A 26,535-nucleotide genomic window follows, 5' to 3' on the forward strand; every position below is an offset into this window, starting at 1 on the left:
TTTCCAGGATGGCGCCTGTACCACGTGACCTATGACAGCATAATTTTCACTAAAAATACACAGGAGTCACTCCTATGGTGCAAATTTTGTGTCAATCAGATCAACGGTTGCAGAGAAAATGGATTTTAATGGGAATAAACCCGCAAAATGCTGATGGAAGGGACATACACACATACACACACACAAACATACATACATACATACATACATACTGTTACGAGTGTTACGTGCTCCTCCCCGACCCCCTGGTCACGGGGTACCTCCGAGCCCCGAGAGGCGCCACGCAGAAAAATATGTTATTCCGTGTCAAAAATCAATATTGAAACCACACCAATGGTTATCAACAAACAAGTAATGTATTAACAATCACACAAGAATAACGGTACAACAATAATGGCAATCAGAAGTACAATCAACACATCTTATGATGGTACCATCAACTAGGATAAGATAACTCACTGTGCTCCAAGTGAGTGAAAAGAACACTCCCCAATGTCTCTTTTGCTCAAAGGTGATCCCCTCCAGCGAGTGTCAGAGCGCGATCAAATCGAAACCCGAACCCCATTCAGATGACTGGCCCGGTCACACTGCCAAAACAGCTCACAGGCGTAGGCGGCCGAAGCGGCATAAAGAGTCACGTGGTCCAAAACCGTGTCAGGCAAACTCACGGAGGAATGGGAAATCCAAAGGTGCCCTCCAAATATGAACGTTCACTGTTCAGTCGGCGAACTGCAAATTAATCTCAAACTCCGCGTTGCGCACACACATCCCTGACAGACGACAGGATGGTGACAGAACTGACGCATAGCAAAGACCTTTTGCGATGAACAAAGCGCGAGGGTCAAAATGGCCGATGGCTCATACTTAAGTCGAAACGACCCGGCGATGATTCGTCAGAATCCCAACGCCAAACCTGACCAAGCAGGTTCCTCAATCCCAGCGATAACACCTATCGCAGGAATTCCTTTCAAGGAACTCAAAGTTCACTCGCGACTTTCGTTCGACAATGCTCGCTACGGAGCTTGAAGCGACTCGCTTCTTGTCCGACTTCACTCGCCCCGCCTCCTTTTCTCTCTCCTCTTCTTCCTCGTCTTCCGGTTCCCGATCCGGTTTCCTGTTTCATTTAACATTAACATTTTTACCTTGTGACAATAATAATGGCTATCTCCCTCAAACAATAATAATAATGGCTATCTCCCTCAAACAATAATAATAATACGACATAGAACCAGAAATGTTTCAAGGGGATGAAAACCACAACAACGGAAGTGACAAATCCGTAACAATACATACATACACACACATACATACATACACACATACATACATACATGCATACACACATACACACATACATATATACACATACATACACATACATACATGCATACATACATACATACATACATACATATACACACATACATACATACATACATACACACATACATACATACATACATACATACACACATACATGCATACACACATACACACATACACACATACACATACATGCATGCATACATACATACATACATACATACATACATATACACACATGCATACATACATATACACACATACATACATACACACATACATACATACATACATGCATACACACATACATATATACACATACACACATACATACACATACATACATACATACATACATACATACATACACATATACATATACATATACATATACATATACATACACATACACATACATACACACATACATACATACACATACATACATACACACATACATACACATACATACATACACATACATACATACATACATACATGCATGCATACATACATACATACATACATACACACACACATACATACACCGGACGGACAGACAAACGCTGTTCCAGATGGCATTTCCCTATGGGCCGTAAAACCAAATTGATTTCTTCAAAATGCCAACAGCATTATAACATCACCAGGCAACGCCGGGTTCTCCTAATTACTGAAAAAGGTCTTCTTTCTCTCATTTCCTCGCCATGACTTTTCCTCCAAACTTGAAAAAGGTGAAGGTCTCTGCATTTAAATGTTTAATTCCTCCAAGTTCATTACACACAATTTATCGTGTTCATTTTTATCAGGGTGTTGGAAGTGCTCTCGGCCCATGACCCTGAACTCCTGAGTGCAATTTTACAATCTGTACCTTGAATTTAGCCTGTGACATGCTGAGCGAGTAATATGTCTGACTCCCAATCCCGAGATATATGATTCCTCCCGAGATATATGATTCCACCGGTGGTGGTTTTCAAGCTTATCTGGAGTTGCACATCATTTAAGTCGTAAAAAATGCTTCCTTGGAGTTTCATATTAATGTCTTGGTCGATTGATTACATTGCGAGTATAATTTCGTCCTATTAAATATTTAGGGCTTCTGTTGTTTTTTTAGCCGCGTCGCAGACGCTGGTCATAGAGTGCCCTCTGCTGTTGTTGTTGTTCTTCTTGGTCTTGTTCTTGCAGAGAAGACAAAACCTCAAAGCTCCACCCATTCTGGGAACCATAGCTCCACCCATTCTGGGAGAGGCTTCATATAAACAAATATCCACCATTTTATTAACTCGCATAGCTTTGAGGCCTGTTTTGTAGGCCCGTGGTGTCTTCCTCTCTCACACAGTTTTATTTCAAATCAAATTCGATATATCATTTCATTTTTCACAGTCGCTAACATAGTTTTAGACTCGGTTGAAAAAAAACGGGAAGAAAATCCGATGAAAGTTGCCCTTTATAGAACGAAATGAATTCTCAAAGGCCTGTAACTTCAAGTCCATTGAGATTTTTTTTTTTTTATCGCAGCATGGTCAGTCATACACCGCCCGAAATAACAGACGGGAAAATGCCGAGATATATTAAAAATTCGTCCATTTGATGACAATCGTCACGATGAAATATTTAATTTATACGTCGTCACAATAATGTGGAGAGAGGAGCATAGCTTCGTTCATGTGTCGCCACATACGGGAAATTGCCGAGATATTTTTTTTTTAAATCGCGGCATGGTCAGTCATACACCGCCTGAAATAACAGACGGGAAAATGCCGAGATATATTCAAAATTCGTCCATTTGATGACAATCGTCACGATGAAATATTTAATTTATACGTCGTCACAATAATGTGGAGAGAGGAGCATAGCTTCGTTCACGTGTCGCCACACACGGGAAATTGCCGAGATATATATTTTTTTAATCGCGGCATGGTCAGTCATACACCGCCTGAAATAACAGACGGGAAAATGCCGAGATATATTAAAAATTCGTCGCCACACACGGGAAATTGCCGAGATATATTTTCACTTTGCACAAAAATAACATCAAGTAATCGAATCAATAGGAATGTCCTGTGCCTATAACATCGACGTTATAGGCACAGCTGCATCTAGGCATTGTGTAACATCGACGCGGCTTTTGTTTTAATTAAAACTTTTTGTACTTGTTTAGTTCGTATTCAATATTATGACTTCAATTAATTGGCTGTTATGATAGTCTTGAGGTACGCACACTCACCTCTGAACTGTCTAGCCTGGGTTTGAATCCCGACCCAGATATAAACTAGATGGTATTCATAGACTATACTTACCTTGCGCAGTCAACATGTTGCGAGGCAACTCTTCTGTTTTTGAACATTTTTTTTTCTTTGATCCAATATGGCTGCCATACCACGTGAGCGATGACATCATAAATTTATATTCTCTAATATAATTGTTGCATAGATCACGCTCAATACATTTCAAACTGGTCAGACTAAGCGTTATGACGTCATAATTATGGCACTAATGACGTCATCATTAACAACACCTATTCCACATATGGAGTTCTTCACAATGAGCCATGTTTCAATTTTTTCCATGCAGCGGTTTTGGAGATATAGAGGTGCAACATTTTACGGTTTTTCCAAGATGACGCCTGTACCACATGACCTATGACGTCATGATTATCATTAAAATATTCTACATGAGGAGGCGTTCCGATGGTGAAAATTTCGTGCCCATCAGACCAACAGTTGCTGAGAAAAAAAAATTCACAATGATCGGATAAGTGTTGTACTTGTCGAATTATGACGTCATAACGTCATAACAATCGGAAGTACTTTACAATGAGCTACCTTTTAATTTTTCCCATTGAGTGGTTTTGGAGATATAGAGGTGTAACGTTTTTCCAAGATGGCGTCCGTACCACGGTACCTATGACGTCATCATTATGAAAAAAACATTCTACAGGCAGATGCGCTTCTATGGTAAAATTTAGTGTCAATCGGACCAACGGTTTTTGTTTTTTTTTATTGTTTTTTTTTAGTGAATCGAGGCTCGTGAAAGAGCTAACATTTATTTCACAAACAAATCAACCAGACAAACAAAATATATAAAAAGAGGGAGCGAAAGACAAGATGGGGAGAGAAGGGGAAGCACACAAACCTAACATTTGAGAGCAGGGAGATGTGTGGGAGGGAGAGGGCTTGGGGGGAGGAGGCGTGGGAAGGGGGGGAGGGGGGAAGGTGGGAGAAGTATAAAACACAAGGACACCAAGGACTTCCAGGACAGAAGTTGGGTTTTCAAAAAAGTGGATTTGGGGTGAAATTAGCGGGGGTAGAAAAGATCAAGGTTTTGGATGGGGGAAGATAAGAGATGGGAAACTGAATGCAGAGTTGCAGAGAGAATTGCAGTTGCAGAAAAACTGAATTTTTAAAATGCAGACACGTACGGCACATGGCACACATACGTAACCGAATGCTTAGCCCTGCTTTTCGCTTTGCGAACACAGGGTAACTACCACCCTGGAGATTCTCAGGCAGAAGGGTTCATCAATGTGTTTGCCGTCCCTCGGGTGGACAACTGGGCATCCAGTCTGCCAGCATTTGTGGGTGGACGTTAATGATCACGCGGTGTCCGTTGCAAAGAGGAGGCAAGTTATCGTGGGCACCCTGAACAAATTAGAAGATTCTTCCCTATTCTACAGAGGGGCACTGCATCGACAGCACAGCCCCATCCCCTGTCAATGATGCAAATTATCTGCCACATTTCGTTTGTCAGGTTGGAATTTAGTTTCCCTTATGGTGATGTTCTTGCTCAAGCCTGGTGTTGGCTTAGCGGTTAGGGTGCAGGCTTGGGATCCTAGGATCCTGAGTTCGAATCCCGGTCGATCGTTGAATTAACGCCAGGGGGGTTGACTCAGCCTGTCATCCTTCCAAGTTCGGCAAACTGAGTACCAGCTTTCTGGGATGAATGTGCTGGTGTGTGTCCCGGTTTAGAATAGGTACACCGTATCCCTGCGCGTCTAAAGGGTTGGCTTCAGGAAGGGCATCCGGCCATAAAAACATTGCCTAAAAAAGGGAACCATGAAGATTGTCATGGGGCCCGCAAGGCTAACCCCCGCTCTAGCAGGGAAAATGGAATAATTTTAAAACTTAAAAAGGGCATAATTATTTTAATATGGCGATGTGCTTGCTCGGCCTGTTTAGTGGTTCCATCTGAACTCTTTCTTCCTAATGCTAGGAGTGAGTATGTTCCCATACGTTCTCCAATACCCTAATTGCTATTGGGTAAAGGTATAATGATTTCTCATAAGGATCAAGCTTTTAATTTGATATATGTGTGAGCTCTGGATACTATACAAAGCAATGCCCAAAGGGGCGATGGGGGGCACTGGGGGTTAGATATATTCTCTCCATGACCATCTTCTGAATTTTGTGTCGATGCAAAGAATGAAAGGAGCTTTTTTCGACAAGGATGGATCTAGGCCCATGGAGGAGCTAATCAACAAAAGGCAGCAGATTTACTGATTATGAGAGGGTATGGGGAGTTTCGGGAACTGAGTGGCATGCTGATGAGGAGGAGAGTGTCGCTGAAGCTGAAGGGAAAGGTGTATGCTGCATGTGTGAGAAGTGTTATGATTTATGGGAGCGAGACATGGGTAATGAACGTAGAGCAGCAACGAAGGCTGGAAAGGGTGGAAATGCGAATGGTTCGATGGATGTGCGGAGTATCGTTGAGAGAGAGGAAGACAAATGATGAATTGCGAAAGATGATGGGAATATTGCCTGTGATTGATGCTGTGAAGAGGAACAGGTTGAGATGGTTTGGTCATGTATTGAGGAAGGATGAAAGTGACTGGTTGAGAAGAGTGATGGAAGTTAATGTAGAAGGAAGTAGAGGACGGGGAAGACCGAGAAAGACTTGGCTAAAGATGGTGGAAGAAGAAATGCGGGCAAGGGGGTTAACAAGGAGAGATGCAGAAAATAGGGCAAAATGGAGAAGATTGTCATGGGGACCGCAAGGCTAACCCCCGCTCTAGCAGGGAACATGGCCTTAAAATGCATGTTGTTGTTGTTGTATGGGGAGAGGTTGGATGGACATACACAAGGAGGAAAGGAGGAATAACACAGAAACTAATTAATTAATTTAATATGAAAGGACAAATAATCAACTGCAGAAGATATTGTGGATCTGACATGAGGAAGTGATGGGCAGCCCATTTGAAGGACTGAAGTGAGAAAAACGACACCACGGACACGAGGAGACGATTCCACAATCGGGAGAATATGGGGACGAACGAACGCAGGGAGACAACCAGTCTGGACTTTGAGCGGTGAGCAGGTGAGGGTTTCTTTAGGAATAAGTGCGATTTGGGGTGGCTTGGAGAGGACAGATGTAGGAGAAGGCCGGAGGAACAATTCCAGATCGTATAATATAGAGAGCTCACCCAACCTGCTGCTGGCGACAGGATGACAATTTAACCTGAGGTACGCGATCATCAATCAACTGCTCAATCCCCTTCGCATCCGGCAGGATCCGATTCATTCTAAGCCTCAGAAATTGGAAACCTTTTGCCTGCGTGATGGTAGAACGCCCACGACTCTTCACTGCGGGAGACAAAACCCAAGAGCATGGCAACAGTCTTTCCCAAAGGCAAACGTGATGAAATCTCAGATGAAGTTGTTCAATATGGCACCTGTTATAGCGAACGATATCACTTCTCTAATAGTCCAAGCCATTTAGCATTTGACGGGGAAAAAACTGCAACACTACCGATCTCATTAGTATTGATTACCCTCAAGGTACCTTTATAACATACTAAAAGTATAAAGGTCTAAAAATATGGGGTGACTCTCAAATAATGCAATCAAGTTTTCTCCATTTAGCCCCATGTTAAAAGACGTACATATGCCGCATGCTATGATTATTGTCGCTCTCTGAACTTCTATTGCTTATTTTATACACTGGACCTAATCACTAGCACGATATAATAAATAAAGGATATCATACTGTACAATATTGTATATATAAGTGAAGTTTTTACTGTTTTAGTGTCTTATTTAACCACACCCAGTTTTACAAAGACTGCTCACTCCACAGCAAGCGAAGGTACATCATTATTTGTTTGTGAACCATATTATCTTAGTTTTTAATCCCATCAATGACATGTATTTAGTATGTTTAGGTCTATTGGCAATAACATACAGTAATAGTATATTCAACTTTTCTATATTTGCAGGTAATCCAACCCTGAAGAATGGCGGCCAATTCGTGTGTGTTCTGCAATGAATCCACCAACAACGATAATCCAGTAGTGACACTTCGTGAAAAGGGAAGTCGGACTATTAATGTTGTTAGTGACCAGCGCAGTGACCCAATACAGACTGTTCCAGGTCAAGTTGTTCATCAAGAATGCCGACGTGTATACTGCAATCCAATAAAGGTAGCACAGAGTATCAGAGATACACACAGACCAGGCCCAAGTGTATCGCTCCGATCAGCAGAGGAAGCCTTCAACTTCAAAGCAGATTGCCTCTTCTGTGGTACAAAGGTGAACTTTGATAACAGGAAACAACAAGGAGATGTCCACTCTATCACATTTACAGAATGTAAAGATAGTCTTCTGCAAAAGTGCTCAACAAGGAACGATGCATGGGCCGATACTGTTCGGGCTCGACTGCTCATTGTGTGTGACCTTCCAGCGGCAGATGCCGTGTATCACCAGGTATGCAGTTCAAATTTCCGGACAGGGAAACTGATCCCTCTGAATTTTGTACATAATGAAACAGTACAGAAGAAACAGAAATTGGGTAGACGATACAAATCACCACACGAAGGCGGTCGTCCTGCTCTGGATGAGATGTCAGGCATTTATAAAGGTGACTGAATTCCTTGAGGAAAATGACGACGAACAAAACACAATCTCTGATCTGGTGGACAAAATGGCCGAGTATCTTGCCGACTCAAATGCCGAGTCCTATTCTCAAAGATATATGAAAGACAGACTGATTGAACACTTTGGCGACAGAGTCATTGTCACAACAGTTAATGGCAAATCGAATGTTGCAACGATGAGGCAAACAGCTGACAGTGTACTTTTGGAGTTTCATGCAAACCAGTCTAAGGATCCTATGATTCAGAAGAAAATAATCCTGGAAGCTGCCGCTAAATTCATACTGGATGACATAAAGCAAGTGGAAACAGGGAATGAAACATACCCAACATCGGAAGACTTTGAGTTCAAAGACGCCAGCCTCAACTTTCTTCCTGATACTCTGAAGATTTTTCTTGGAAAGATCTTGAAGGCAAAAGATGTAGAGCTGAAGATAGCTTCAATTGGTCAGGCTATAATGCAAGCTGCACGACCACGTGTCCTGATTGCTCCACTGCAAATTGCACTAGGGGTGCAGCTGCAGCACCATTTCGCCTCTCGTTTCCTTATTGATTCACTGCATGCACATGGGTACTGCAGCTCATACAAGGAAGTCACACGTTTCAACCAAAATGCAGCTGTATACCAGGGTACGGACATACCCAACCACAAGGGAGAATTTGTTCAATATGCAGCTGACAACGTCGACCACAACATTAGAACCTTAGACGGACACAACACCTTCCATGGCATGGGGATAATAGCCATGATTACCCCTGGAACAACACAAGGACATCCGATTCCTAGAGCTCAGGTCACTGCCAGCGACATACAAACAACTGGAAGAATCCAGATACAGTACCATAGAGCTGACGACCAGGCACTTGCAACCTTGACTTATGGGAGCATGCCTATCATGAGAGCCCATGATCCCACAGCCAACCTTGATGTACTGTGGAAGACGTCACTGCTGTTCAAGATACCAAGACCTGCATGGTCCGGGATGATGCAACTCTTACATCGTGGTGTCCAGCATTCAAAATCGTCTGTCCTGTTTCTCCCAATGATTGATTTGAGCTCGAGCGACACTACATGCATCTACTCCACTCTCAACTACATTGCGCAACATGCTAAACAACATGATGTACCTACCATCATCACCTTTGATCAGCCACTATGGTGGAAGGCATTGTCGATCATTCTCTCGGAGCCAGATGGAAGCCCCATGCGACGTATTGTGGTAAGGCTAGGTGCCTTTCATATGGAAATGAGCTTCGTTGGCAGCATAGGGCACCTCATGGGTGGTTCTGGGTTGAAGGAGCTGCTAGAACTCATATACGCACCAAATGCAGTGGATCACATCCTAACAGGAAAAGCAATTTCCAGGGCTGTACGGGCACACATCCTCCTGGATGCTGTCCTGAATGCACTCCTCCTGTCTGATCCTCTTGGAGGAACACAATACAGAACTGCAGAAGACTTGCCAGTTCGGGATGAAGATGCAATGAGTGGCTTGGCCGATGATGATGTGATTCATCCAGATGTGAGTAAAGCAAGGACCCTGTATGATGCGTTGATGAAAGGCACACGATCTTCCAACGATGTAGCAAGTGATCCAATCCTTGACAAGATCAGCAAAGTCTTTCAAACACAGACAGAATCATTGACCAAAGACCGAACAGCGAAACTGTGGTTACAGTATATGGATATGGTGAAGATCTTAAGAAAATTCATCAAAGCCGAGCGTATGGGAAACTGGTCCCTGCACCTCGAAGCTGTATCTGATATGTTACCATATGTAGCAGCCTCAGGTCATTCACTCGATGCTAAGTCTGCCAGGATTTACCTGCAAATAATGCACAGCTTAGAACAGGACTATCCAGATGTGCACCGTAAGTTTACTCAGGGCTTCCATGTCGCCCGAAGAAGTAGTAGAGCTTGGGCTGGAATTTCCTCAGACCTGATGATTGAGCAAGTACTCATGAGAAGTATGAAGACCAGCGGGGGGTTAACAAGAGGAAGAGGAATGTAATTCCTGATATTAAAAGTATAATTATATACCATGTGCTCGGAATGTATCGCAAAATGTGAACAAATCGTACCGCAAAAGGATGAAAAGGGGGGTCCATGTACCAGTGATTTTGACAGACACCCCATATTTTTAGAGCTTTAGACTTTTGATATGTTATCTGGTATATATTACTGCATACAATTTCGCACTGATATGTAGTGTTGCAGTTTTTTCCTATCTGGCCCCATATTTGGGCTAAATGGCTTGGACTATAAGTCTCGTTGGTCACGCTGTGCTCGCGAAGCGAAAAGCAGGGTTAAGCATCCATGTGCGTACGTGTGCTTGAGAACATGAGAACACTTGTTGTCCTTGTGTTTAGAGAACTCTCCGTGCCTCCCTATTGCTTCGCTGACGCGTATAATCAAAAGGAACATGTACTTCACAAACCATATTGCATGTCTATCTGTGAATCTCAACGAGGATGTAAAATGAAGTAAAACACACCAAAGCTGCATGTTTTATAACTGTCGTTGTGGTTGTTGTTGTTTTTCTGCTCCTTCCATGTACTTTTATACATTTTTCTATTGCTTCGAGAAGTATTACTACATTTTATTTTGTGTGCTCCTGTGTCCGTCACGCATTATTCTAAACGGTTCCTACTGCGTTGCATTACATTGGAACTGCTCCATTAAACTCCAGGTCCTGCTTCTTCTTCTTCCATTCCCGAAAGACAGAGTTTTAAAAGAGGCATCTTCATGATTAGACGGACACCGATTTTTGTTCCAAGTAAATCGATTATTAGCTTTCCAACGTTGCGATTTTTATTGTTCTGTGACAGCAGGAACCCTTTTGAATGAAGCATGACGGACACGGACACACGCTTCGCCTTTTAGTAATTTTTAGCAAAGTAATGAGAAGCGGCTTTGGAAAAACGCCATGGAAAATGCCTTGGAAGAACTCCACGGAAGTGGCAGGAGGAGTCATTTTATTAACCCTTGTGGAGTATATAGAGTACAGTAGATATTTGATCAGGTGCGTTCGTCCACGTGATAAACATGGACTGATGTCCGGCTTTCTCCAAATTTATTTCAGTTTCGTGTTAAACAGCATTAGCGATTGTTTACAAAGGTAATCGTACGTGTTTGTGGTTTATAATATTTTTACTTCTGAGGCTCGTGCGATTTGGTCTCTTCTGAAGACAGAAGCCTCTTCCGGCTCTCTTCCGGTCATTCGATTTGGACTCTTCTCTTCTCGGAAGCTCTTCTGCCTCTTCCCGTCATCCAGCAGAAGAGGCGCGAGAAACGCTGCTGGTTATACTTACGCAGCAAAACTTGCAAGTGAAAACGCAATCTGGATATTTGCATCAACTTGTGATGTAGTGTCATCTTTGTCTAATTCTTCCATCATGAGCGCGAGTAATACATGTTTGGCCGCCATATTGCTTCTCTTCTGCCTGTTCGGCGCAAAGCAATCTTCCAGAAGAGGCCTCTGTCTTCGGAAGAGACCAAATCGCACGCGCCTCTGGTGGAGGAATTTGGCCTGTTGCTCCCACCAAAACGGCACGATAAGCTATTTATACATGTTAACAGGGCGTTTGTTCAAGGAGGGAAAACTCCTTGTGGAGTTGGGATATTATTAGTATTAATTTTGTTTTGTAATAACATGAATATTATGCTTTTGTTATTAGAAGCGTTCTTGGAAAAAACGCCACAATAAAGCTAATTTAACATCGATATACACCTCAACATGTAACCCCATTGGTGGGGAAAGCCCCCTTGGGGAGGGGGGCAAATTAATTCGCTACAACCTTCATTGTGTGACCCTTAGTCCTCCTGTCAAGTTTGGTGGAGATTGGATAAGTAACGATCGAATATATTGTGGTCAAAAATCATCAGACAGACAGACAGACAGACACCAAATTGCGTCTTTTAGTATGATGATTATGGGCTCATAAACGAGGTTGCACATCTATTATTTGCACAACAAAGGGAATCGGTAGATATCAGGTATACTTTAGCAGAAAGTGCAAGGACCTCATCAGACAATGGACAAACACGTGGTATGTAGGTATACTTGAACCTGGTCAACCTGCACCATGGACCAGGGATTCAGACAGGAACACAAACAGGCTAACTCTTACACTGTTTTAACCTTTTAACCTCCTATATTTGCCCCCCATCTGTCCTACCGCCACTCCCTCTTTAGGCCCACCTGCAGCCCCATCTCCTTGGCGACGAATTCTCAGCACTTGAGTTCCCACGAAGGGTGCAGAGGAAGGAGCTCGGAAAGAAAATGCTGTACCGGGACCACACCATGGTCGGCTGGTAAAAATATAAACCATCTGCACTCAATCACCCTGCAGAGACTGATCTTTACCTCCGCCACCAAAGGTGGACAGAGGTTATGTTTTCACCCCTGTCTTGTTGTCTGTGAGCAGGGTATTTCAAAAGGTATTGTACGGATTCGGACGAAACCTGGTGGACAGTTTGGGTGTGCGACAAGGATTCATTGATTCTATTTTAGTTAAGATCTGGATCTGAATACGATAATTTTTTGATTTTTGAAGTGATTCTTCACCATTGAGAGATGGGCCAAAAATGATATATAACACGATGTTTCAAAACGTTATGGACGGATTATGACCAATCTAGGTGGATGTGTAGGTTAGACCCTCTACAGAGTGCTATTCTAGTTGTTCAAGTGCCAGTAGCCCTCTTAACCCTCTCATTTCCATACTTATTGTCAGGAATGCTGTTCTTACAAAGTAATTTATCCTAATAACCTGTCAATCAAATACAACTATGTATACTTTACTGTGATAATAATACTTGCCTTTATTATCCACCCATTTGCATATATAATACGGTTTATAGATCCTTCCGGATTGATGGTGATGTTGAGTAATTAGCCACACCCCCCCCCCGCCCCTCCCCCCTGTATCTATCTATACCACACAATTCCCTGTATCGACCCTGTATCTATACCAATGTGGACTCTATACCACACAATTACCGGTGTGTACCAGCCATAGAAAGGCAATGCCATCATTGCCCGAGGAAATGCGACATCACTATCATATTTTTATATATATTATTATATATATATTTTTTTATTATTATATATTTATATTATATATACGTATATGTATATATATATATATATATATTATTTTATGTATTTTATACATATTATATTTTATTTTATAAAAATGCGTCAAAAATGTACAATAATTTTGTCAAAAGGTCAAAGGTCAATTATCAATTGACCTGAAATTTAAATTTACCATTTGAGTTTTGTCATCAGATTTTCAATAAAGCTTTCTTATGAGATTATTGAGAAGTCAAATTAATAATTTTGTCAAAAGGTCAAAGGTCAACTTCACATAAAATCAATGTTCATCCAATTGACCTGAAATTTCAAGAATTTGCATATTGGGCCATTGAGTTGGTTCGCCAATAAAAAGGTAGAGTCCGATTTTTTTTTTTTTTTTTTTAAAGATCAAACGGTCAAAGGTCAAGGTTGCATAAAATCGTCAATTTTTATCCGTTTGACTTGAAATTTGAGCAGGCGTTGCATATTGGGTCACTGAAGCCTATTGCTTTTGAAGTGAAAAGTTTGAGGTCGCATAAAACGTTAAGCCTTTTTTTTTTGGTATTTTCTAGCTGTTTTCATCATGTTTAGCATACAGACATCTGAATACAAAGTGGACATTGACAGGCTTTGAATTTTTCAGATGCTTTCTATTTTAATTAATCGTTCATTTTTCTGGTGTTGGCTTAGCGGTTAGGGTGCCGGCTTGGGATCCTGGGTTCGAATCCCGGTCGATCGCTGAATTAACGCCAGGGGGGTTGACTCAGCCTGTCATCCTTCCGAGATCCGCAAATTGAGTACCAGTTCACTGGTAATTCCCTGTGTGTCGCAAGAGGTGACGAACAGGGCTGGCGGCAGGAAGGGCATTCGGCCATAAAACATTGCTTCAAAAAGGGGACCACGGTGCCCGAAAAAGGCCAACCCCTGCCCTGCGGGGAAAATGTCCTCTAAAAGTGGTTCATAAGTTCATTTTTCGAGGCACCTGGTATTTGCCATTTCTTCTTAGCATTTTTTTGTATACAGAGTCGAGGCTCATGGAAGAGCTGGAGCACAAAATGGATCAGGATGCAACAACAAAAAAAAGCAACAGTAGAAAGAGCAGGACCGAGGGACAAAGTAGACGTCAAAAGATAACAAGGAAGGCGGGTAAGGATAAGGCGGGTAAGGGAATTTTAAAATGGTACGTCCTTGCCTGATGTTCAGCATGTAAAAAGGGAAAGAGCACGGACAAACAACCATAGGTTGGCAATACTGGCAAAGGCTTTGCAAGGGCTAATGGCCTCCTCCTAATGGAAGTGGGCCGAACGCAAAATTCCTTTTAAGGGAACTTTCTTTCTTGTTTATTATTATGTCCATCCAATCTTATATTTCTGATAAGTTGGATGAGGGGTGAAAACAATATATGGACCAAACTAACAGCCTTGCATTTTAAAGCTTTAGGGCTTATTCCTCTTCCCGTTGAGGCCATTAAGGCAAGAGAATTTGTAGCTGAGGATTAATAGTTCTGCATTTTTTCTTTTTCTTGACAAGAGTGAGGCTCATTGAAAAGGAAGGTTGAACTGAAAGTGCTGCAGCAGGGCGACACTTGGACATGGCCAGCAAATATGGATGTGAGAGAGAGAGAGAGAGAGAGAGAGAGAGAGAGAGAGAGAGAGAGAGAGAGAGAGAGAGAGAGAGAGAGAGAGAGAGAGAGAAGAGAAAGAGAAAGAGAAAGAGAAAAAGAAAGAAAGAAAGAGAAAGAGAAAGAGAGAGTGCGCAAAGAAACAGCCTCTGGAAGGTGGTTCCATAGACATCAGAAGAAAGGATAAAAAGTGTTGAGATGTGTAGTCAGCCTGGATTTTGGAAGTTTAATGAGAAGGGGGTTATTGGAAGAACGCGTGCATCCTGGATTTCCTGTGGGTGGTCGGAGGCAGAGGAGGCAGAGGAGGCATAATCGGAAAATAGATGGGAGAAGAAAGAGACCACCATCCCTTTGTTGATGTGAAAGGAACAGACCTAGTGCTTTCGTCTCATCAGGGAAGATTCCAATAATGTTGAAAGCTTTAGATTGCACAGAATCCAGGAGAGAGAGGATGTGATGCTGGAGTGGAGGGGGATGGAGGAGGTGGGCACCAAATTCCTATAGCCTCAGGAGTTGTTAATTCTTTATTTCAAGAGGTCTCTCGGACTTTTTTTTATGTTTAAGGCTTTTATGTTGAAGGTCACAGCACTCCTCATCAATGCCAGGCCTCATATAAAAGAGAAGAAAAGTGTATGATGTTTGTTTGTAAGAAAGAGAGATTGAAGCTAGGCCGGTAGATATAGTTTGAGTGAGACAGGAAGTAAGACCAGCAATCCTGACACGGAGAGTGTAAGATGGTTCCGGGCACCACTTTAACGCTCCTAAGTCCGAACGGTATTATGACCCTGAGCGGTTGCTGTCAACAACGTACTACCTAAAAAACCGGTCCAACCGGATGGGTGTTTTTGAGGAGACACAATCTCCATACTGGATGGCCGTTGGCTCCCAAAGGGAGCTCATCCGCCCTTTAACAGGTATTGTTTTTAGTCCAGCAGGGTGTCACAGTCACCCTCCCTACTGGCAAGCAGTGAAGGGTAGTCGGTTTAGTCCTATCCGACCATGCGGCAGGTAGCACGGGGTAACATGTTACCAGTGGCAGTCAAGAGACTGACCTGACCTATGAATGGATGAGCTAGAGCTTATGCATAAAAATGAATGTGTTATTTGAACAAAGAAGATATTTAAGAAACACTGTTCGGAAACTCCAGGTTACTCAGCTTAAAGACAGTTCTAAAATTAAAGCTATAGGCCTATTGCCCGGTAACAGAATATGAAAATACAAGTGATTCAGCTTAAGTTGTAGAGCATAAGCTAAACTATAGCTTAAGTTGTAGAGCATAAGCTAAACTATAGCTTAAGTTGTAGAGCATAAGCTAATCTATGTTTTGCTTTTTTAACAGGATTGAGGTGCATCGCAAAGTGTGTCGTCCCTCGGACGGACATTAAGCCGGGTGGTCAAGTGACAGCATTCGTTGGTGGACATTGAAGATCCCACAATGTCTTCCCTGAAGAGTCGCTGAGTTATCACCGGCACCATGAACAAATTATAAATTCCTACAACCTTCAATCAAATGTTAGAACTAGTCAGCTGGATCATGAAAGACTTGTGCCAAAAACGTTCCCTGTCCGACTCCACAAGAAGATGGGAATAATGGGGGCCGTTAAGGAAGTGGTCGTAGCATATTCTTCATGGCATATCCAGGAGTTCTGAATTACCAATTCATGTAAATGACCACACTCAGTGTGTTGTGGTTTGAGTACCGCTCCGAGTCTGGGAGGTTGTTAGTTTAAACCCCAGCAGAATCATACCAAATATTTGTAAAATGGTATATGCTGCCTCCCTACTTGGCTTTCAGCATTTTAAAGGTTACGAGCATGGACAATCCCCATCAGTTGGCATCCATGGGGAGGAGGAAATTCCTCCTTCGGAAATTCCCCGCTGAGTGTGGTGAGAGGATCATTGTTGTGACGTCAATGGTACCCAGAGTGCCCCAGGAAGTGACGGAACTTCCCCCAAGCTCAGTGGCTGTGTTTGTCTTGTCTATCAGTCCTGTGTTGTGTCTCATGTGTTCTTCGGTATGTCCATGTGTTTGAGATGTATGTGTTTGTGGCAGCTCCTCTCCGAGCCTTAGACACTGTAAAAAAAAAAAAGGAAAAAAAAGTGCGTTTTGTTGTAGTTTAGCAACGTGAATTTTGTTTGTTTCCACCTCCCCACAGGTCTTACAAAACGATTGAAGAAAACGACTTGAAGTTTCCCTTGGTGTACGGGGAAGGGAAAAAGGTAAAAACTTTCATTATGAAGAAGCGGTTACAATGGATTGAATGCAAATCTCACTTGCATCACGAGCCCCAAACGGTTAAACTAGTGGTTACCGATGAGCAAGGCAAACAATGACAAAGTATATGTGTTGTTGTTGTTGTTGTTGTTGTTGATGTTGATTAGCCCTGGTCAGTTCTGCTCGAACAGGCCCACGGCATGGATATAGCCGATCGATCTTTCAGGAGAGACCCAAAGATCCCTCACATTCAAAATGTTGTACTCTTGCCTCCGTGGAGCCAGATCCGCACGTCCTCCATAATTGTGTGTGTGTGTGTGTGTGTGTGTGTGTGTGTGTGTGTGTGTGTGTGTGTGTGTGTGTGTGTGCGTGCGTGCGTGCGCAGGGGCATCGAGAGCGGGGTCAGGGGGATCGCTGCCTCGGGGCCCGGGGTCCGTTGAGGGGCCCGAGCTTCTCCTGTATTTTTTTTTTAAACAATACAGTGAAACCCCTCATCGGCTCATCCTCATTTCCTCATCGTTACATTTTAACCCAGAAGCTGATTTTGCTTTCTTGCCAGAAACGAAACAACATTTACCGCTGTTAATAGTACAGTTTCAAACTTCACAGAAAATGGTTATTAACCATGAATATGCGTTACAAAGAAATGGGTTTGTATCCTCTTTGTCCAAAAAATTATTAACCATCTTCACACGTATTTTTTTTACCAATCTTGGAGAAATTGTGTTCAACAGTCGAGGGTGCGAATTAACTCGATCAGTCCAAACATCCCGCTATTTCCTTTGTACGGCTAAATTTTATCATACGGCTAAATAAAAGTGACCATTTCTTTTTTGGAAAGTTTTTTGTTTTTCATTAAAGAAAGTTCCTTAAAAAGTTATACAAGTCAGGAGACGACGATGGTTCACGAGCGAGCGGTATTCAATGACAAAGGACGGACTATGACCGAAACAGGCCCGGACAGGCCAGGCCCGGAAATGTCAAAACGAAGGTTCCTGACCTTGAAATGAGATAGAAAAGAATGTATAATCAGTTACGAGGTTAGTTGGCTACACAATACCGAAAATTCGGTGAAAAATGAAATGGGGGAAAAAAAAAAATGAAAAATTGAGCTCCGTGGGGCTAGACACATGACATTGGCCTAACCAAATATCGAAACCCCTGTCAGATTCCACCAAACCCCTCGGAGAGGATGTAGCTTGAACTCGATTACCCCCTAAAAAGACATCTTTTTCGGGCGTGGCTCCGCCCACAATGGGCGCAATACGCCCACTCGAGGCAGGACACAACTATATCATGATATCAACCTCCCACCCAAGTTTCATCAAGATCGGATGATATCATCGGGTAGTTATTCTGCGGACAAACAGACACACACAGACACACACACAGACAGACGCACACACATGACGAATATAGTGGTCACTTGATAACTCGTGAACCAAAAAGAGAGAAAAGAAAAGTTGGGGTGGGGGGCCCCGAGGTTGTTTGTCACGGGGTCCGGGCTTGCTCCCGACGCTCCTGTATGTGTGTATATCAGTATATCACCCTCCGCTCTCATCCCAACCTTCTCTCAGTTCCCTCTACACTCCTTCCACCCTCCTTCCACCCTCCTCTACCTTCCTTTCTTTCTTATATGAGATTAATATTGAGAAGAGGTTGGCTTCGTCGGTCAATGCATTTCGATGGAGCTGTTCCTTTACCTGTAGGCCCGAGTGATGGCTACAATCGGGGTTACTCGAGGCTTGGGTGATCACGACCTGAAGGTGTATGATTCCAACATCTCCATCAAGCCCTTCCTTTCCTGCGTGCCTGAGGTAAGAAGACTGGTACATCATGACTCATTAACTATGACCCCCTAATTCTACCTGTGGTTGAAATCATAAATGTTCGATAGAAATCCATTAGAAAAATTTATATAGATGTTCTATGGTACCTGTCTATTTTTCTTCATTATTGTAAAATGAATTCCATTGAAATTCCATGGAACTTTAGGATCAAGGTCTATAGAACGTTTCCATAGAAATGTTCTACAGAAATTCTGTAAAAATTATATAGATATAGAATCGATAGGAAAAGTCGATACTTTGTACAGAATTTCTATAGAAAATTTATATGGAACAGTTCTCTAAACCTTGGTCTTAAAGTACTATAGAATTCCTATAGACTGGTTCTATAGAACATCCATTCTCTACAGAGTTTTATATAATTATTTCAATTGATCTTTTATTGAATGTCTAATGAATTGTATAGGACATCTAATGAATTATATAGAACATCTAATGAATTGTATAGAACATCGAATTAATTATATAGAACATCTAATGAATTGTATAGACTATAGAACATTGAATAAATTATATGGAACATCTAATGAATTGTATAGAACATCTAATGAAATTCCATAGAACATTCAATTAATTCTAGAGAACATCGAATGAATTCTATAAAATATCTAATGAAATTCCATAGAACATCTAATGAATTCTACAGAACATCCAATTAATTCTCTAGAACATTGAATGAATTACATAGAACATCTCATGAATTGTATAGAACATCTAATGAATTATTTCGGACATCAAATGAATTCTATAGAACATCTAATGAATTCTATAGAACATCTAATGAATTCTATAGAACATCTAATGAATTCTCTAGGACATCTAATGAATTTTATAGAACATTTAATTAATTTTATAGAACATTTAATTAATTTTATGGAACATGTAATAAATTATATAGAACATCTAATGAATTTTATAGAACATCTAATAAATTATATAGAACATCTAATGAATTCTATAGAACATCTAATAAATTATATAGAACATCGATTGAATTGTATATAGAACATCGAATGAATTGTATAGAACATCGAATGAATTATATAGAACATCTAATGAATTTTATAGAACATCTAATGAATTATATAGAATCTAATGAATTCTAGAGAACATCAAATGAATTGTATAGAACATCAAATGAATTATATAGAACATCTAATGAATTTTATAGAACATCTAATGAATTATATAGAACATCTAATGAATTCTAGAGAACATCGAATGAATTGTATAGAACATCGAATGAATTATATAGAACATCTAATTAATTTTATAGAACATCTAATGAATTATATATAACATCTAATGAATTCTATAGAACATCTAATGAATTGTTTCGAACATCAAATGAATTATATAGAACATCTAATGAATTTTATAGAACATCTAATGAATTATGTAGAACATCTAATGAATTCTAGAGAACATCGAATGAATTGTATAGAACATCGAATGAATTATATAGAACATCTAATTAATTTTATAGAACATCTAATGAATTATATAGAACATCTAATTAATTATATGGAACATCTAATGAATTTTAGAGAACATCGAATGAATTATATAGAACATCGAATGAATTATATAGAACATCTAATGAATTATATAGAACATCTGATGAATTATATAGAACATCTAATGAATTATATAGAACATCTGATGAATTATATAGAACATCTAATGAATTCTATAGAACATCTAATGAATTCTATAGAACATCTAATTAATTATATAGAACATCTGATGAATTATATAGAACATCTAATGAATTCTATAGAACATCTAATGAATTCTATAGAACATCTAATTAATTATATAGAACATCTAATGAATTCTATAGAACATCTAAATAATTATGTAGAACACCCATTCTCTCCAGAGTTTTAAATAATTATTTAAATGGATCTTCTGTAGAACGTCTAATGAATTATATGGAACATCCGACCTCTCCTCAGAGTTCTATAGAATTAGTTAGGTGCCATAAAAATTCTATTGAGTTCTGTAGAACTTCGACAGAACATTTTTGAAGGGAAAACGGCATTTAAAGTTGTGAAAAGGAAGAATAAGTTGGGGAAGGGAGATGTGGCTGGCAGGAAAAGTGGGGCCACCTTCTTTCCTGTATAATTTCCTCATTCCCAGTTACATCTCTACAGCATTTTGAACATCCTTTCCAAATTGGGAATTTTCAGTATAGTGAACAAAAGCACCGGAGGAGATGTTGCCCCACAATACTATATATATATATATACATGTGTATATATATATATATATATATATATATATATATATATATATATATATATATATATATATATATATATATATATATATATATGTATATATATATATATGTAGATATATATGTAGATATATATGTATATATATATATATGTATATATATATGTATATGTATATATATATATGTATATATATATATATATATATATATATATATATATATATATATATATATATATATATATATATATATATATATATATATACTACTGTGTTCAAAAAGTAATGCCAAAACTTTTTGAACACACTACGTATATATATATATATATATATATATATATATATATATATATATATATATATACTGTATATATATACTGTATGTATGTATATATATATATATATATATATATATATATATATATATATATATATTATATATTATACAGGGTGATTGAAAAGGTGATTGAAATACAGGGTGATTATACTGTATATATATATATATATATATATATATATATATATATATATATATATATATATATATATATATATATATATATATATATATGTTGCACACACCAATTCAAATGAAAACTAGACACGAAATCCACAGGCACTTCTCATAAGCTCCAGTTCAGAGTTGCTTTATTAATTTTTTCAATTGTGTTTTTTGGAGCGTGATGATACTGCATGAACTTTGAATGAAATTGAACAGGTCCTTCTGGCACGCGTGCATCTGCATGGCCTCTTGAAGTGATCAAATCAAATTTGTTTCCAAATTAGTCAGTGTTCTGCGCAAAGGCTGCCTGTCTGTCTGGCATGCGATTGTTTGAATCTCAAAACCTTTGGACACAACGTGACCCACATGCTGCTCCGTTATTTGCGGTGCAATCCCAGTATCCCACAACCACCAATGATAATAGCTTGCATTTTTGTCACTCACACGTCTTGTAATTAAGTCACAGGTGAAGGCCATTTCGTCCATCGCAACCTATCATTATCTGCATCCATGCATTCCGAGCTTGCAGAAGGAATTCTAATTTTGTAAACTTAACCCGTTGAACCCCCAGAGCCAGTAATGCTTCCTGCATCCAAGTACTGCAAATGAAAGGAGGAGAACAACAACGTTTAACCACAGATAACATGTTCAGGTAAACAACCACAATGGTCTACTTTTTCAAAATGGATGATGAGGACCTTTAGTGTCCACAACCTAAATGCAGACAGAATAGCTGCATTTGAAAACCCATCCAAAAGACTGTGCCTCAATATGCTTCCTCAACCACTGCACCAGAATTACAGGTCTTGTTTGACTCCATCTTGTGTGAAACACAGACTTGTTCTCCTTCTGCCTCCTCTTCCCCCCCCTGAGGCAGGTTCAGTGCCACAAAATCATCCCAAGGCAAGGGTTGCACTCCTCAAGGCAGGAATTTGGAATTTGGACAGATTTCCTGAAATAACTCACTTTATCTTTGTGCAACACTCTGTGGGATCTTTAACTTCCACTTAGTAATGCTAGCACACAGGAAACCCGGATTAATGTCCATCCGAGGGACGATGCTATTTGTGATGTAATGTCGTGCCCGCGAAGCACCAATCCAACAGTTTATAGTTGGGTCCAGAATGGAACTCGGATGGGACAGTTCAAAGGGGAGTGCACCACCTCTGCACCATCATGTCGGACACGGAACCTCATAAGGCCTATAAGTTCCACACTGTGGTTGCTCATAAGATCCAGTAGAAAGGTGTGGCCCATGAACGTATATTTGAGCCGAGTTCTGAGGATAGCTCAGGGGTATCCTGTAACGTTTCATCTCCACCGCAAAGTTCTTCTGAGAGTCCCCATGGAAGGTGTTTGTTTCTTTCTGACACTCATTTAGGCGAAGAGGTCCCAAGTGTCTCGATGTTGAGGATCTTGAGTAGAGTCTGACCGTTGTGAGTACTTACTAATGCATCAATTATCACTCCAACCAAGTGCTCTCTCGAGCCAAAAGAGGCAAGAACTTTTCAACATCTACCTTCCTCGAGGCTGTGCCTTTCGCTGTCGGTTGCTTGATGTAAGGCGCTCTTCAAGGGACCCCAGTCCCAAAAATCCCGTATTTTGAGGGGGATTCAGAGAGGGTGAGACTGAATGAAAAGGACTCTTCCCAGGTATTAATCTGTTTTGAATTTCCTCACGTAATGTTCCTCACCTACCTTTCGATAGAATGTTTCCACATTATTTGTAGGATTAGGATAAGCGTGTATGGGTGGCCACACGTGTTTCACTGGTGACATGTCACTCGCTCCGTCACCCTTGTCTGCACTCAGTTCTGTATGTGAATGTTTTTGTTTTTTTACAGCCCAGCTCCTTAGGGCAATGCCGTTTAGAACAGCGTTTGTCTGTATGTATGTATATATGTCTCTTCCACCGGAATTTTGCAGGTTTATTCCCTTTAAACTTCGTTTTCTCTGCAACCGTTGGTCCGAATGACACAAAATATCCCCCATCGGAGCGCCTCTTCCTGTATAATTTTAATGCTAATTATGACATCATCGGTCACGTGGTACGGGCGCCATCTTGGAAAAACCAAAAAACCTTGCACCTCCATATCTCCGAAAACGCCCCATGGAAAAATTGAAAGATGGGTCATATAAAGTATGCCCCATGGGCAATAACATATGTTAATGATGTCATCGGTGCCTTCATTATGGTGTTATTAATCGACAAGTAGAACACTTGATCCGAGCAGTATGAATTTTCTTGAGCATGATCTTGGGATAAATTGGTCGAGAACAAAAAAATTGGTCGAGTCAGGTGGTTCGGCAGCCATATTTTTACGGCGTCGCCTGTAGGGCAATGCCATCTGAAACAGTGTTTGTCTGTCCGTCCGGTGTATGTATGTATGTCCCTCACAAACGTCTAACAATCACAGCTGAATATCTGGTTACATGACAGGGGGACAGCAGATCTTCCACTCAGCAGATCCAAGCCCGGCTACGCCGTTATTAAACTCTCAGGTCTGTGGGTTAGTCCCGTGAACTAAGAATGTCCTACCTGTAATGGATGTGGATTCTAAGTAATAAGCTAAGTATGAATAGTTGTCAAATTAAATGCAAGTTCTGTACATACATCAAGTTAATAGGGAATGTGTGAGTGCAATACAGTTATACAGGTGTGATGGGCCACCTGACTTACTCTGATTTTTTTTTTTTAATCATGCGTTAATTTATACTTCTTACATCAATGACTATCATGGTGAAAGAGTTTTATCCACCTCTTCTGCCTTCACACTGCCCTTCTGGTGCATGACTCGTATGTTCCTCCTCTTCCAGGTGAGGATTTACGAGCTTGCTACTCAGGAGCACACTCCCAACGACGTGCTCATCATAGCCACAGACGGCCTGTGGGACGTGCTGTCCAACGATACCGTTTGTGACCTGGTGTCCAATTTCCTGGAAAATTGTGACCCGAGTGACCCCAACCGGTGAGTGCAAACATAGCAAACAATCAAGACTGCCATCGATCGGAGAAGGTAGTCTTAAGTTGGTTCCTCGTTATAAACATGAGATCTATAACAGAAGAAGAGGAAGAAGAAGAATTCACACCGAAATGAGAGAGTGGACAAGTTAATCATAATTGGTACTTGGTCAATATGAACATGTAACTGTCCCTCCTTTTTAATCTGTTATCTTATGTTCTTCTACTGTATGTAGTCGTTGAAGAGTGCTGCCCCTGGTCATCTCCTGTTTTCTCCCATACCCACCCTTCTACTTTCTCTAAGCCCCTCACCCCCTCCACCACCACCACTCCCATTTACTTCCTGCCAATTCAATGTCCCTATCTCCCTGTTCCCCTTTGATGTGAGCATTAAAACCCACTTGGAACCTCCTCATTGATAATTGCATGATCCTTCGTATTATATCATTAATGGTTCTGATAATGTCGAAGGCAATCCCATTTCCGGTTTATCAACATTCATATATATTGTCGCAGATACACCCTGGTGGCGCAGGAGCTGGTAATGAAGGCCCGGGGCGTCCTTCGAGACAAGGGCTGGCGCATCAGCAACGAGAAACTCGGATCAGGAGATGACATTTCGGTCTTCCTGTTCCCCCTGCACTATGGAAATCGCGCTAGCTGAGGGAGTCATTCCACGGGGGGATATGGGGGATGGGGGGCACTTTCCGACACTGGCCGCAAACGCCTGAACGGGACCTACATTTGTTTACTTATTATTAATTCCTTTTTTCTCTAGATTTTTCTGATCACGACCGCAGTGCTGTGCAGTCCACGTTTCAGTGAGTCCTCCATCTGTGGCTTTTTCGCATATCGTTCATGCTTGGACGCAGATGTCTGTCAAAGTGTTGCTAGCTGTCGTAGCGATGTCATGGCTAACCACACTTTACGAGACGCCATTTCCTTGAGTGTTAGTGTGGTTGAATGGTTATTTTGGTCGTCCCGTGTGTCCTAGCTAGAACCTGGAAGTGATATATTAACACGCTTGCCAACTCACCTGTCCCAGTGAGACGCGTCGATTGGAAATGAATTGCATAAGTGAAAAGGTGTCTACGGACCAAAATCTGACCTTGGCTCGAGTTGTTTCGATACGCCAAGCTTGTTCCCTGTGAAATAGAAATGCACACTTTTTGCACAAAATGCCTTGAAAAGTTTGTTTCGCATTAATTTCTGAGCTTGTTCAGGCTCCTTCCTCCTTTTTATTATCCACGACTGGTAGACCATGATTGTGCAAAATCGCGATGGATACTGGAGCTTATTCCAATGTATTGTCTTTTATTTCTTTTTGGGTTGTTTTTTTCCAGAAATTCAGCTTTTCTTGAATAATCGTTGATCTTCAACTTTCATAAGCGCTCATCTGCACTCGCGCTAAAAGTGACTGAATATTTTTTGGCTTCTGGGCCACTCTACTCTTTCTGTGTGTGAATGCTGAAGGGGATATGCTAAGGAAGAACAAGTCGATGTCATCAATGTACGGCATTGGCCACCGTACCCTTTTTGGCGTGAAATTGTAATATTTGAAATATATAAATGTGTGAGTGAAGGAATGCTTTGGGTTGGATTTGGTGGAACTTTTTTTGTTTCTTCTTTTTTCCCGACACACAAATGCAATTTCCGCACTTTCGCTTCTGACCTGAGTCTGTCACGTTAAGTACGGTCAAAAGGACTCAAGAGCCCGACGTGAGAAGATCCCTGGAGTCCCGGGACCTCTTCACGAAACACGGGAACAGGTGGGATGCTCTCAGCGAAGCCCAGGATCCACGACGAGGGCCCAGGGCAGGCCCTGTGGATGGGTTTCCACCTGTTCATTGGGTCCGCAATGAGGTCTCGGGCCTCAGGGCGA

The 26,535-nt window shown here is 41.0% G+C and overlaps 1 protein-coding gene across 1 annotated transcript in view; it reads left to right on the forward strand.

Moving 5' to 3' along the window:
- LOC137415526 (protein phosphatase 1H) overlaps window positions 1–26,263 on the forward strand; it is a 99,359-nt gene extending 73,096 nt beyond the window's left edge. Inside the window, exons 6-10 of the mRNA XM_068101127.2 lie at window positions 12,381–12,499; window positions 17,044–17,107; window positions 18,812–18,919; window positions 24,509–24,660; window positions 25,170–26,263. Of these exons, the coding sequence (XP_067957228.2) occupies window positions 12,381–12,499; window positions 17,044–17,107; window positions 18,812–18,919; window positions 24,509–24,660; window positions 25,170–25,317 (591 nt within the window). The 3' untranslated portion in view covers window positions 25,318–26,263. The remainder of the gene's footprint in view (window positions 1–12,380; window positions 12,500–17,043; window positions 17,108–18,811; window positions 18,920–24,508; window positions 24,661–25,169) is intronic.
- Window positions 26,264–26,535: the final 272 nt, after the last annotated feature.

The sequence above is a fragment of the Myxine glutinosa genome, chromosome 1 (assembly GCF_964187855.1).
Source record: "Myxine glutinosa chromosome 1, kmMyxGlut1.1, whole genome shotgun sequence".
In the NCBI taxonomy this organism is placed as follows: Eukaryota; Metazoa; Chordata; class Myxini; order Myxiniformes; family Myxinidae; genus Myxine; species Myxine glutinosa.